General features: G+C 47.6%; 1 protein-coding gene across 1 annotated transcript in view; it reads left to right on the top strand.

Moving 5' to 3' along the window:
- uba6 (ubiquitin like modifier activating enzyme 6) overlaps positions 1–13449 on the top strand; it is a 122110-nt gene that overhangs the window by 9463 nt on the left and 99198 nt on the right. The window contains exon 2 of the mRNA XM_043720610.2: positions 6409–6469. Within this exon, the coding sequence (XP_043576545.2) occupies positions 6444–6469 (26 nt within the window). The 5' untranslated portion in view covers positions 6409–6443. The remainder of the gene's footprint in view (positions 1–6408; positions 6470–13449) is intronic.

Genomic DNA, 13449 nt, shown 5'->3' with positions numbered 1-13449 from the left:
GATTCAACTCATTTCCATTTTTGCCTCATTGAGATGGTTAGTATTGGGAATAATTTTCTTCCTCAGCTTTCTCTTCTGAAAGTGGCGATGTACACTGTAGTTACAGGTTCAGAGAGCCGGGCAATCTTTGTGTGGTCAGACTAAAAACAACAAATGCTGGAGATCACAGCGGGTCAAACAGCATCTATGGAGAGAGAGAGAGAGAGAGCAAGCAAACATTTTGAGTCTTGATGACTGCTCATTATGAAGAGTCATCTCGACTTAAAGGATTAGCTTTCTCTCTCTCGCCCACACCCCCCCTTGTGCCACCCATTTCCCCCTCAGCAATAGCACAATTAGCAGTTAGTAACTTCAAAACCATTTTATGCAGCTTTAGCAAAATTGTCAGTTTGCAGCCTAGAAGCCATTTTGTCATGTTCTTTGAATCGGGAAGCCATTTTATTGCCGCCTAAGTTATTAAGAGTATCTGTTAAGTGGTTGTTCCTGACAACAACTAGTCACCTTGGCCTGTATTCAGGTTTCAGATTCTCACCCCCAGCTCCCTTCTCCCCTTCTCCCCTCCCCTTCTCCCCCCCCCCCTTCCCCCTTCTCCCCCCTTCCCCCTTCTCCCCCCCTCCCCCTTCTCCCCCCTTCCCCCTTCTCCCCCCTTCCCCCTTCTCCCCCCTTCCCCCTTCTCCCCCCCTTCCCCCTTCTCCCCCCCTTCCCCCTTCTCCCCCCCCTTCTCCCCCCCCTTCTCCCCCCCCCTTCTCCCCCCCTTCTCCCCCCCCTTCTCCCCCCCTTCTCCCCCCCCTTCTCCCCCCCCTTCTCCCCCCCCTTCTCCCCCCCCTTCTCCCCCCCCTTCTCCCCCCCTTCTCCCCCCCTTCTCCCCCCCCTTCTCCCCCCCCTTCTCCCCCCCCTTCTCCCCCCCCTTCTCCCCCCCCTTCTCCCCCCCCCTTCTCCCCCCCCTTCTCCCCCCCCTTCTCCCCCCCCCTTCTCCCCCCCCTTCTCCCCCCCCTTCTCCCCCCCCTTCTCCCCCCCCTTCTCCCCCCCCTTCTCCCCCCCCTTCTCCCCCCCTTCTCCCCCCCCTTCTCCCCCCCCTTCTCCCCCCCCTTCTCCCCCCCCTTCTCCCCCCCCTTCTCCCCCCCCTTCTCCCCCCCCTTCTCCCCCCCCTTCTCCCCCCCCTTCTCCCCCCCCTTCTCCCCCCCCCTTCTCCCCCCCCCTTCTCCCCCCCCTTCTCCCCCCCCTTCTCCCCCCCCTTCTCCCCCCCCTTCTCCCCCCCCTTCTCCCCCCCCTTCTCCCCCCCCTTCTCCCCCCCCTTCTCCCCCCCCCTTCTCCCCCCCCTTCTCCCCCCCCTTCTCCCCCCCCTTCTCCCCCCCCTTCTCCCCCCCCTTCTCCCCCCCCTTCTCCCCCCCCTTCTCCCCCCCCTTCTCCCCCCCCTTCTCCCCCCCCTTCTCCCCCCCCTTCTCCCCCCCCTTCTCCCCCCCCTTCTCCCCCCCCTTCTCCCCCCCCTTCTCCCCCCCCTTCTCCCCCCCCTTCTCCCCCCCTTCTCCCCCCCCTTCTCCCCCCCCTTCTCCCCCCCCTTCTCCCCCCCTTCTCCCCCCCTTCCCCCTTCTCCCCCCCGTCTCCCCCCCCCGTCTCCCCCCCCCCCGTCTCCCCCCCCCGTCTCCCCCCCCCCGTCTCCCCCCCCCGTCTCCCCCCCCGTCTCCCCCCCCCGTCTCCCCCCCCCGTCTCCCCCCCCCGTCTCCCCCCCCCGTCTCCCCCCCCCGTCTCCCCCCCCCGTCTCCCCCCCCCGTCTCCCCCCCCCGTCTCCCCCCCCCGTCTCCCCCCCCCGTCTCCCCCCCCCGTCTCCCCCCCCGTCTCCCCCCCCCGTCTCCCCCCCCCGTCTCCCCCCCCCGTCTCCCCCCCCCGTCTCCCCCCCCGTCTCCCCCCCCCGTCTCCCCCCCCCGTCTCCCCCCCCCGTCTCCCCCCCCCCGTCTCCCCCCCCCGTCTCCCCCCCCCGTCTCCCCCCCCCGTCTCCCCCCCCCGTCTCCCCCCCCCGTCTCCCCCCCCCGTCTCCCCCCCCCGTCTCCCCCCCCCGTCTCCCCCCCCCGTCTCCCCCCCCCGTCTCCCCCCCCCGTCTCCCCCCCCCGTCTCCCCCCCCCGTCTCCCCCCCCCGTCTCCCCCCCCCGTCTCCCCCCCCCGTCTCCCCCCCCCGTCTCCCCCCCCCGTCTCCCCCCCCCGTCTCCCCCCCCCGTCTCCCCCCCCCGTCTCCCCCCCCCGTCTCCCCCCCCCGTCTCCCCCCCCCGTCTCCCCCCCCGTCTCCCCCCCCCGTCTCCCCCCCCGTCTCCCCCCCCGTCTCCCCCCCCCGTCTCCCCCCCCCGTCTCCCCCCCCCGTCTCTCCCCCCCCGTCTCCCCCCCCCCGTCTCTCCCCCCCCGTCTCTCCCCCCCCCGTCTCTCCCCCCCCCGTCTCTCCCCCCCCCGTCTCTCCCCCCCCCGTCTCTCCCCCCCCCGTCTCTCCCCCCCCCGTCTCTCCCCCCCCCGTCTCTCCCCCCCCCCGTCTCTCCCCCCCCCGTCTCTCCCCCCCCCGTCTCTCCCCCCCCCGTCTCTCCCCCCCCCGTCTCTCCCCCCCCCGTCTCTCCCCCCCCCGTCTCTCCCCCCCCCGTCTCTCCCCCCCCCGTCTCTCCCCCCCCCGTCTCTCCCCCCCCCGTCTCTCCCCCCCCCCGTCTCTCCCCCCCCCCGTCTCTCCCCCCCCCCGTCTCTCCCCCCCCCCGTCTCTCCCCCCCCCGTCTCCCCCCCCCCGTCTCCCCCCCCCGTCTCCCCCCCCCCGTCTCCCCCCCCCGTCTCCCCCCCCCGTCTCCCCCCCCCGTCTCCCCCCCCCGTCTCCCCCCCCCGTCTCCCCCCCCCGTCTCCCCCCCCCGTCTCCCCCCCCCGTCTCCCCCCCCCGTCTCCCCCCCCCCGTCTCCCCCCCCCGTCTCCCCCCCCCGTCTCCCCCCCCCGTCTCCCCCCCCCGTCTCCCCCCCCCGTCTCCCCCCCCCGTCTCCCCCCCCCGTCTCCCCCCCCCGTCTCCCCCCCCCGTCTCCCCCCCCCGTCTCCCCCCCCCGTCTCCCCCCCCCGTCTCCCCCCCCCGTCTCCCCCCCCCGTCTCCCCCCCCCGTCTCCCCCCCCCCGTCTCCCCCCCCCGTCTCCCCCCCCCGTCTCCCCCCCCCGTCTCCCCCCCCCGTCTCCCCCCCCCGTCTCCCCCCCCCGTCTCCCCCCCCCGTCTCCCCCCCCCGTCTCCCCCCCCCGTCTCCCCCCCCCGTCTCCCCCCCCCCCGTCTCCCCCCCCCTTCCCCCCCCTTTAAGCTAAAAGAAGATGAGAAAGGGCAAGTTGGCATGCTGTCATTTTCATATCTAGGATATGTTTTTGAATTCATACTGAACCGTTGAGCTCTAAATTGAGTCTGGCTACTGGCTCCAACAATAATATTAAAAAATGAATTTGATTGTTGGATTAAATTTTTCAACTATACCTAAAAAAACCTTCAACTATACCTAAAAAAACCATGCATTTTCTGCTTTGACTAAACCTGAACAACAACTCAAAAGCTTACTGAACTGGATTGTATTCTTAACAGAAAGCTACAAAAACAGATGAGTAAAATAAGTAAGCCAACTTTGAATGGAAAATCAATGCATTTCCATTTTGTGAAGTACCATTTTGGAAGCATTTTTTTTGATGAGTAGCTAACGCTATTATTATATTATTGGTAATGATATCACTGAGGTAGTTGGAACTTGCCTTTCCAATGTGTCTACATTCTAACGTTCATGTAATTGGCCTATTGTTGAGGGCTCCAAACCTAACAAATGTCTTGTTTGAGATTCATCATTAAGGATCATGCAATTTATTGCAGTACAGTGCAAGAGTGAGGGAAAAAAGTCTTATGTTCAGAGTTCCTTACACCGTAGGTTCAAATTGTGGTACTTGCTCAGATGTCAGGCAACTCTCCTGTGGAAGAAAAAGATGAACAGAGTGATTTCCTTTTACAAGATGAAAGGCAGGAGCTGGCCTGTCATCTCATTGTCTAGAGAAAATTGCGATGAATTAGAATTTGGCTCTCAGCCTATAAGGGCAAAATAAGTCACAGGCCATTCAACAACCTTATACCTTAGAGCAACCTTATACCTTCAGAGCAACCTTGTACCTTAGAGCAACCTTCATAGAATCCCAACAGTGCGGAAAGAGGCCATTAGCCCATTGTTCCACCCAGACCCAGTCCCCCTACATTATACTTATAACCCTCCATTTACCCTGACTAATTCAAATAGCCTGCACATGCTTGGACACTGAGGCAATTTAGCAAAGCCTGCACTTCTTTGGACTGTGGGAGGAAACTGGAGCACCCAGTGGAAACCCGTGCAGACATGAAGAGAATGTGCAAATTCCACACAGACAGCTGCCCAAGGTTGGAATCAAACCTGGATCCCTAGTGTTGTGAGGCATCAGTGCTAACCACCGTGTCAATGTTGATGATGACAAGTCTGTATGGTAATTTCATTTATCTGCCTTCACTTTGTGGTCCCTAACTCAGTGCATTGTGTTTTCTGATGTCCCTAAAAATATACACCACCACTGTGTCTCGCCTCCCAGGGTTCAAAACCCACTCTCTCATTCCCCTCACTCACCCATATCCCTCGATCCTTTCCCACCTATAAGAGCCACAACTTACCTGGAAATGATTGCCATTGATCTACTTTATGGCGCTGCTTGCGAACTAATGCAGTCAGTCTCCATCTGCAGTGTGACTTGATGTCACTTGTCATCACAATTCCAAATGTCAAGTGCCAGACAATGACAGTTTCCATTAAAAAAAAAATTAAATGATATTACCCCATTATAAATACTCAGGGTTACCAGGGATCAGAAACTGAACTGAATCAGCTAGTGAAGTACTGTGACTACAAAAGTAGATCAAAGGTTGGGCTTCTGCACTGACTAACTCACGTGCCTCGTCAAAACTTGTCCACCATCAACAAGGTACGAGTCATGATATGTACCAAGATGTGATACTCTGCACTTATCTGGGTCAGTGCAGCTCAAACAGCACTCAATAAGTTGGATACTATACATGACAAAGTATGCTATTTGATTGGCATCTAATCATAGAGATGTACAGCACGGTAACAGACCCTTCGGTCCAACTCATCCATCCCAACCAGATATCCTAACCTAATCTAGTCCCACCTGCCAGCACCTGGCCTAATATCCCTCCAAACCCTTCCTATTCATATACCCATCCGGGTGCCTTTTAAATGTTGCAGTTGTACTAGCTTCCATCACATCCTCTGGCAGCCCATTCCACACATGCACCACCCTCTGCATGAAAAAGTTGCACCTTAGGTGTCTCTTATATCTTTCCCCTCTTACCCTAAACCTATGATCCCTAATTCTGGACTGTCCCACCCAAGGGAAAAGACCTTGTCTCTTTACTCTCTATCCATGCCCCTCATGATATTGTAAACCTCTATAAGGTCACTCCTCAGCTTCCGATGCTCCAGAAAAAAGCCCTAGCCTAGTTAACTTCTCCCTATAGCTCAAATTCTCCAAAATGCATCACTTTCAACATTTTCACATTATTATTGATGCACAGCAGTACCATTGTGTACCATATATAAGAACTAGTGCAGTAATTAATCAGGGCTGATTCAGTGTGACTTTACAACCTACATCCTCTGTCACACAGGGGAAGACTACTTCCAAGTCTTACACTTTACGAACATAAACCTATATCACCAATCATTTGTTGTTGCTGGATCACAATCGTATAACATCCTCCCATTGTGACATTGTAGATATACCAATATCACGTGGACTCCAGTGATTCAAGAAAACAATTCTGTCACTTCTTGTGAGCAATTAGGATGGGCAGCAAATGTTGACATAAGCATCAGTGCCCACATGCCTTGGAATGCCTATTAGAGAACAAATGCAAATTTCATAGTAACTTCCAAAAGAGAATTTGAGAAATATTTGTAATGGAAATAGTTGCAGAAACAAACATAGGGATTGCGAGAGAAATGCCACAGGTTTGACAACATGTGGAGAGAAACAGTTAACTTTTTGAGTCTGGAATGAGCATTCTTCAGAAGAGTTCGAAGTTCCAGGAATCTCTTATTTTTTTTCAGATTTCTACCAGCTGCAATATTTTGCCTTTATTTATATAAAATTGAGGGTTTATAGGAAAGGGCAGGGCGGTGGAATGTTCGTTCTGTCAAAAAAATACTGTTACTTTTCATTTTTGTATTTTTGTCTTCTATCATTTGCAGTTTTTATTTCCACAGGAATAGTGTTTGACATTTGAATACATTATATGCTACAAATTGTACGCATGTAGGAAGTGACGTAAGCCAATTAGTGAAGCAGAACCTGGAAAGGTCCAAAATAGTTGAATTGTTTTGATCTTGTTTTCCAGATTCTGATGAACAGGAGAAAATAGCAGCAGGCAATATGGAAATTGATGATTCCTTGTACAGGTAAGAGAAAAGCAAACTATATTTTGATGTAAGTAAACTAATAATGGCTATGTTTCCATCAGGTACATTATGCTTTTGGACTTCCCACTTTGTGCCATTGGGTTTCAGTTAGCTAGATACTCAACTTTTTGATATTTTGTCTAGTTGATACCTTTTATGCTTGAATCCATTGCACCAGTGTTTTTTGCTTCATATGGCAATCACAGCTTGAATCCTGCTTGTTTTTTAAAATTTCTAAAGAGGTAGTGCAGCCAGTTATTTCCTTTTCCAATGCCCAGCTTCAATTTAGCTCAATGAATACTGATAAAAATTTAAATCTTGAATGTACTTAGTCTTTGCAATTCAGCCTCTCAGCTGAATTACATTTATAGCTATTGAGGTATTTTAGAGCAAAATTTAAAAGCACATTTTAGCTAAACTCAAAAGACCTCTGACAAAGGGATTATTTTGTAAAGTTATGTACATGGCAATTAGTTGATATTAGTTGACAACATCACGCATTTGTCATATAGTTTTCATGTTATTTTCAGTTAACATTGTCCTGTCACCTTATTATAGACTTGTTTTGTTATAGATTTTCTCGTCCAGTATATTCACAGAGAAGCTTGTTCAAATGTGTTTCCAACCCCAGATATTTTTCTTTTAAGCAAATTTCTTTAGGTGTGAGGGTTGGAGGTGTTGGATTATTTCAGAGTTTTTGGCAAATCCTGATTTATAGTCCTGGGGCTGTAGTATTTATGATTACACTCCAAATCTTATCTTGGTCTAGTATTTAGACTTATGAACTTAGCTCCTGCTGAGAAAATCATCTCCATTTCCATCGGAGGTAGGTGGAATTTGAGTAATTGGAGAGGTGATATAGGGAAGATTTTTGAAAGATAAATCAAAAGTCATTTTTACGTTTATCTTCAGTCGTGCAAAAAGCAAAATATTAATGGGGTGAAAAACTGGGCATGTAATAAACAGTTACCAGGAGACTAAATCACCGGTCTTTATCTTTTGATTCAATAAGGTGACAGGTTAATAGTTTAATTGGTTTGAAGCAAAAAACAACTGAATACTGTATGATTTTGGGTGGGTGTAGGACACTGAGAGAAACTAATTTGGTTTATAATCCACACAATGCTGTAAAGTTCTTGCCAAAATGCTATAAAACCAAGGCTAGACATTAAGCCTGTTGTGCTATTCAATAACTGTTCTGCATCTCAATTCCATCTATTCCCTTGTCTGACAAAAAGTTTCATTAGGGTGTAGGTTTGCTTGCTGAGCTGTAGGTTTAATATCCAGCCATTTCATTACCTGGCTAGGTAACATCATCAGTGGCGACCTCCAAGTGAAGCGAAGCTGTTGTCTCTTGCTTTCTATTTATATGTTTGTCCTGGATGGGGTTCCTGGGGTTTGTGGTGATGTCATTTCCTGTTCGTTTTCTGAGGGGTTGATAGATGGTATCTAGATCTATGTGTTTGTTTATGGTGTTGTGGTTGGAGTGCCAGGCCTCTAGGAATTCACTGGCATGCCTTTGCTGATCCTGTCCCAGGATAGATGTGTTGTCCCAGTCGAAATGGTGTTTTTTTCCTTCTGTGTGTAGGACTACAAGAGAGAGAGGGTCTTTTTGTGGCTAGCTGGTGTTCATGTATCCTGGTGGCTAACTTTCTTCCTGTTTGTCCTACGTAGTGTTTGTGGCAGTCCTTGCATGGAATTCTGTGGACGACGTTGGTTTTGTCCATGGGTTGTACTGGGTCTTTTAAGTTTGTTAGTTTTTGTTTGAGAGTGTTTGTGGGTTTGTGTGCTACTAGAATTCCGAGGGGTCTTAGTAGTCTGGCTGTCATTTCTGAAACTTCTTTGATATATGGTAAGGTGGTTCGGGTTTCTGGCTGTGTTTGGTCTGCTTGTCGTGGTTTGTTTTTGAGGAATCTGTGGACTGTATTTTTTGAGTATCTGTTCATCTTGAATACGTTGTAAAGGTGATTCTCTGTTTTTCGAAGTTCGTCTGTGCTGCAGTGTGTGGAGCAGTGTGGAAAAGTTTCATTGTTCTCAGTAATTCTTAATAAGGAGGTGAAAGGTTATCAGGGGTCAGTGGAAGTGTGGATTTAATTTACAATCTGATCCTATTGAACAGCAGTAGGCCAAAGGGGGTGATTGGCTTCCTTCAGCATCTTATTCATGTGACACTGAACAGCCTAGTTCTATTTTTGAATTCTTTCATGAAATGTGGGTATCACTGACCAGACTAACATTTGTTATCCATGCTTAATCGTCCTTGAAGTGAGTGGTTTGAGCAGCCATTCCAGAGAACAGACAAAAACCATCCACATTACTGAGGATCTAAAGTCACTTGTTGGCCAGAGCAGCTAAGGATGGCAGATTTCATTCCAAAATGGACAGTCAGGGAGCAGGTCAGGTTTTATGACAATAATGATAACTTCATGGTACCATTACTGAGACTAGTCCTAATTTTAATTTTATGGTTGAATTTGAGCCAGTGTTCCCAGGGCATTGAGCCTGAGCCTCTATATTACCACTGAGTCAACAGTTCTCCTTGCAGAAACATTGTTCTGGACTCACTCACCTGAGTGAATTTTATCTTTGCCCAACCTATCAACTTCTTTAATGGTTCTAAAATACCCAGATTAGAACACCTCTTTGTCTTTTACATTCAAGAGGATATAAACTGAGTTCTCTGCAACTCATCCTCATAACTTTGTACTTTTAGCCTTGTTATAATTCTGGTGAACCTGTGTCATATCTCCCATACCAATGTTATCTAACACTGAATAGTGTATTCTGAATGGAGTCCAGTCATAACCTTATATACTTGCAATGTAAATTCCACTCTTGTAATCCATTCTTGAGAGAAAATTAGAAGGTAACACTTTACTAAAAGCTGAAATAGTGATAAAGCTAGAAGAGTCTGCTGTATTTGGAGTGTGAAATTTAATTCCTGGAGATATGGCAGGGGGAAGAGAGGAGGGATGTGACCTTTTGGTTGCAGGTTAATTTGGTGATTAAATATGTATTAACATAAAACAGGCTCATTGCTCATGTGATAGATATAGAGCTCAATCAGCCAAAGTTGGCAAGAGTTCTACACATTGTTCTGTCAACAGAATGTTGTTTTTAAAAACTGTATTAAATAAATGTTTAAAAATTCTGACTAAAGATTTTAAGATGGGTGATTACATTTTTATGATACACAGTAGTACCTGTGCTCTGAAAACAAGGATGAATGGACTGGAGAATAGACTTGTCTGCAGCTGAATGCCACAGGTTTTATCGTTCTGTAGATGCACTAAATTACCTTTTGTGGACCAGAGAATTTGATGTAATAGATTCCTGTTGTAGTTCATTGTGTATCTCAAGGAATTGATTGACTTGCATAAAGTGTGTCACTGAATAAATTATATACAGTTCACAGAGGGAACTAACTTTTATAATCTGTCCAGATTCATTCTCTGTGTCATTAATATAGATTTTATATATTGGAGCAAGTTATTGTTGCAATCTCTGTCCTAGAATGCATCATCCAAAGTATAATTTAACAATTATGGTTAGCATAATACTCTGCTGAGTCCTGATATTTATTGTTATTAAGATTTGGCAGTTTTGTTCCTGCAAGTGTCAAAACAATTGCGTATTGTTTTGAAGATTTTTTTTCTCATTACATTTTTCCTTATCTTTCTTATTCATTGGCGGTTTTGTAACTAACTAGGTCAGCATTTTTTGCCTATCCCTGATTGCCCTGACGAAGGTGTTAGTGAGCTGACTTCTTGAACTGCTGCTAATGATGTAGTGAGGTACACTCATTGTCCTACTGGGAAGAGAGTTTCAGGATTTTGATCCAGAAACAGTGATACAGTTCCTAGTCAGCATAGTATGTGGCCTGGAGGGGAGCTTGCAAGTGATTATGTTCCCATACATCTCTACTCTCCTCTTTGCAGATGATGAAGGTTACTTTGAATTGCTTGTAGTGAATAATACAGTGGTGGCATCTTTGAGTTACAATTTTGGAGCGTTCAAGGCTCGCTTCAGAGACATGAGTGTTCCTTCAGAGACATGAATTTTGTACTATGCTGTTGGAGATAGTTGCTTTTGGATGGATTGAATTGAGATCCATTCGCCCAGGTAGATGTATTAGATTTCAGAGCACCATTCAGAGAATAGCAGACAAGTTCTCTGAGATGTTTTGGAATATATATTTTTCAATCAATATCACAAAAATAGAAAAGGCTTAAATTATTCAACAGTCAGATGCCACGAGGTGCAGAGTTAACAGGTTAGCTTTCAGATTAGCTATTCCTCATCAGTTTGCTTATGGAATCATGTTGTATACAAATTGGCTACAGATTTTCCTACTTTACAAGTGTAATTCTTTCCAAAGGACTTTATTAATTGTGCCTTAGTCTTCACAAATAAAAGTTTCTCTTTTTGAATAGAGATTGAGATTTCAGAAAATAATTCAAACAAATGTTAGAAAATGTAGATTTTATGCATGTCCCCGATAAAAAGTATGAATGAGAAGTATTTGTGAATTTATGTTACTGACTTGAAATAAATGCCAAAGAGAAAGGAAATCTCCAAAAGTAGATGAGTAAATGCAAGCCAATCACTATCTCTTTTAACTGAAATAAATGCATGTAGAAAGAAATTGTGAGGGGTGCTGGAGATCAGCTCTCAAAGTCATGGTACAGAAGTCAACTTCAAGATTAAAGCCTGAATTTTTAAAAAACATCTCTGTTATACACAGTCTATACATTTTATTTGGAGATTAGGGAATCTGTTAAATACATTAGCTGTTAGTCATGTTCAAGTGTAGGGTATTGATTTGTGACTTGGTTGTGTTCATATACATGGAGGCAGCTTGAGATCAACTGCAACTTTGCCGGGGGCGGGGGGAGGATCTTGTGGTACAATCGTAATGGCCATAACTCTAGGCTAGAAGGTCTACTTTCAAAACCTGAAGTCGCATGATACCAGGTTATAGTCTAACAGGTTTATTTGAAATCACAAGCTTTCAGAGAGCAGTCCCTTTGCCATGTGCTGAAAGCTTGTGATTTCAAAAAAAACCTGTTAGACTCAACCTGGTGTTGTGTGACTTTGACTTTGTCCACCCCAGTCCAACACTGGCACCTCATCAGGTACACGTTCAAGACATACTTGCCATTGAGGTTTGTCATATTGTTAAAAGTCTTTTTTTGAACGAACACTTATACCGATACATGTGATACGTATATGCAGATACATATAATTCATTCTACTTTTGGAATGCACAGTGGACTAGCATATGTGACGACCAAGGTTCAGCTCCCTTGCACATTCTCAAAAGTTGTCACTCTTTGCCTGAGTTGTAGGATAAATTTTATGACTCTTGTGGCAGTGGCTTACCTTTGGGCCAGAAAGTCTGGATTCAAATTCTGACTGCCTCGGAGATGTGTCATAACACCACATCGATTGAAAATAATTTACGTGAATTTTGTGGTGTCACTAAACTGAAATCCAGAGGCCCAGGCTATTGCACTGGGGCATAAAGTCACATTCCACCATGGCAGGTGCTAGGATTTATAGGGGCCTTGTGATGCAGTGATCATGACTTTACCTTTAGACCAGAAGATCTGATTTCAAGTCCCACCTGCACTAGTGGTATGTCGTAAAATGTCCAAATGTGTGTCCATTATTTCTGTGAATTCTAGCAATTAGCTACCTGCCGCCATTACATGTCTACCATGCCCATAGGCAGCAAGATCTGGGCAATAGGTCAGATAGGTCTCATTCACACTGTATGTGCCAGACAGTGACAACTTTCAATAAGAGAATCTAACCATTGCTGCTTGACTTTCAGTTGCGTTAGCATTGCAGGCTCCCCCTCTATCAACCTTCTGTAGTTACAGTAGACCCAAAACTAAACTTGACCAGCCATATACATAGCAGGGCTGCAAAAGCAGGTCAGAGGCTAGGAATTAATTGACAAGTAACTCATGTCCCCCACTATCTGTCCACCTTGGACAAGGTACAAATCATGAATAAGATAGAATGCTCTCCACTTGACTATATGGGTGTAAATTTAACATTGCTCAAATGCTTGACCATCAAGGACAAAGCAACTTGCTTAACTGGCACTCTGTCCACCACTTTGAATATTCACTCGCTTCACCACTGATGTGCAGAGGTCGTAGTGTTCACCATCTACGCAATGCACTGCAGCAACTCAGTAAGGCTCCTTTGATAGCAACTTCCAAATCTGCAGCCTGTACTACCTATGCCTGCATAGCAGATGCATAGGAACCCCGTCACCCACAAATTCTCCTCCAAGGCATAGCGACACTCCAATATGATTTTAAAGAATTGTGGATGCTGTACATCTGAGGCAAAAATAGAAATTGTTGGAAACTCAGCAGATCTGGCAGCATTGTGAAGAAAAAAAAGTTAATGTTTCGAGTCTAGTGACCCTTTATTGGAACTTTGACATGCCATCCTGACTCAGAAGTATACCACTGAACGTTTACTGTCACTGGGTCAAAATGCTGGAACTCCTTTCCTAATGGCACTACAGGTGTTCCTACACACCAAAGATTGCAGCAGTTCAAGAAGGCAGCTCGCCACCAAGTTTTCTAAAGCAGTTGGGGATAGGCAATAAGTGCTGGCCTAGCCAGCAATACACACATCCCATGAACAATTTTTTTTAAAAAGTACATGGGGCAGCCCTAGGTCTACTGCAACTTGTGGCGTATTCTTGTGGTGTAGTACTGGTGTCCCAACCCTTGTGCCAGAAGGTTTGAGTTCAAGTTCCTCCAACCATGGAGTTCTGTCATTCCATGTACAGACAGGTTTTTTCAACAATGATTACAAATGGAAAGGCTGAAATGAGGGGTGTGTTATTGGAAGTGTGTATTGTGCTTCTCCACAAATAAATATGTATATTGACTAAGGGCATAAGTATTCTGTCTTCCACAGTGTAATAATCAAAGTTTTGGCAACAGATCAGT

Source organism: Chiloscyllium plagiosum, unplaced genomic scaffold, assembly GCF_037043375.1.
Source record: "Chiloscyllium plagiosum isolate Xiang-an unplaced genomic scaffold, Cpla_swu_hap1 HiC_scaffold_2, whole genome shotgun sequence".
In the NCBI taxonomy this organism is placed as follows: domain Eukaryota; kingdom Metazoa; phylum Chordata; class Chondrichthyes; order Orectolobiformes; family Hemiscylliidae; genus Chiloscyllium; species Chiloscyllium plagiosum.
The sequence above is the reverse complement of the archived record's forward strand: the minus strand, read 5'-3'. Positions and strand labels throughout refer to the sequence as shown.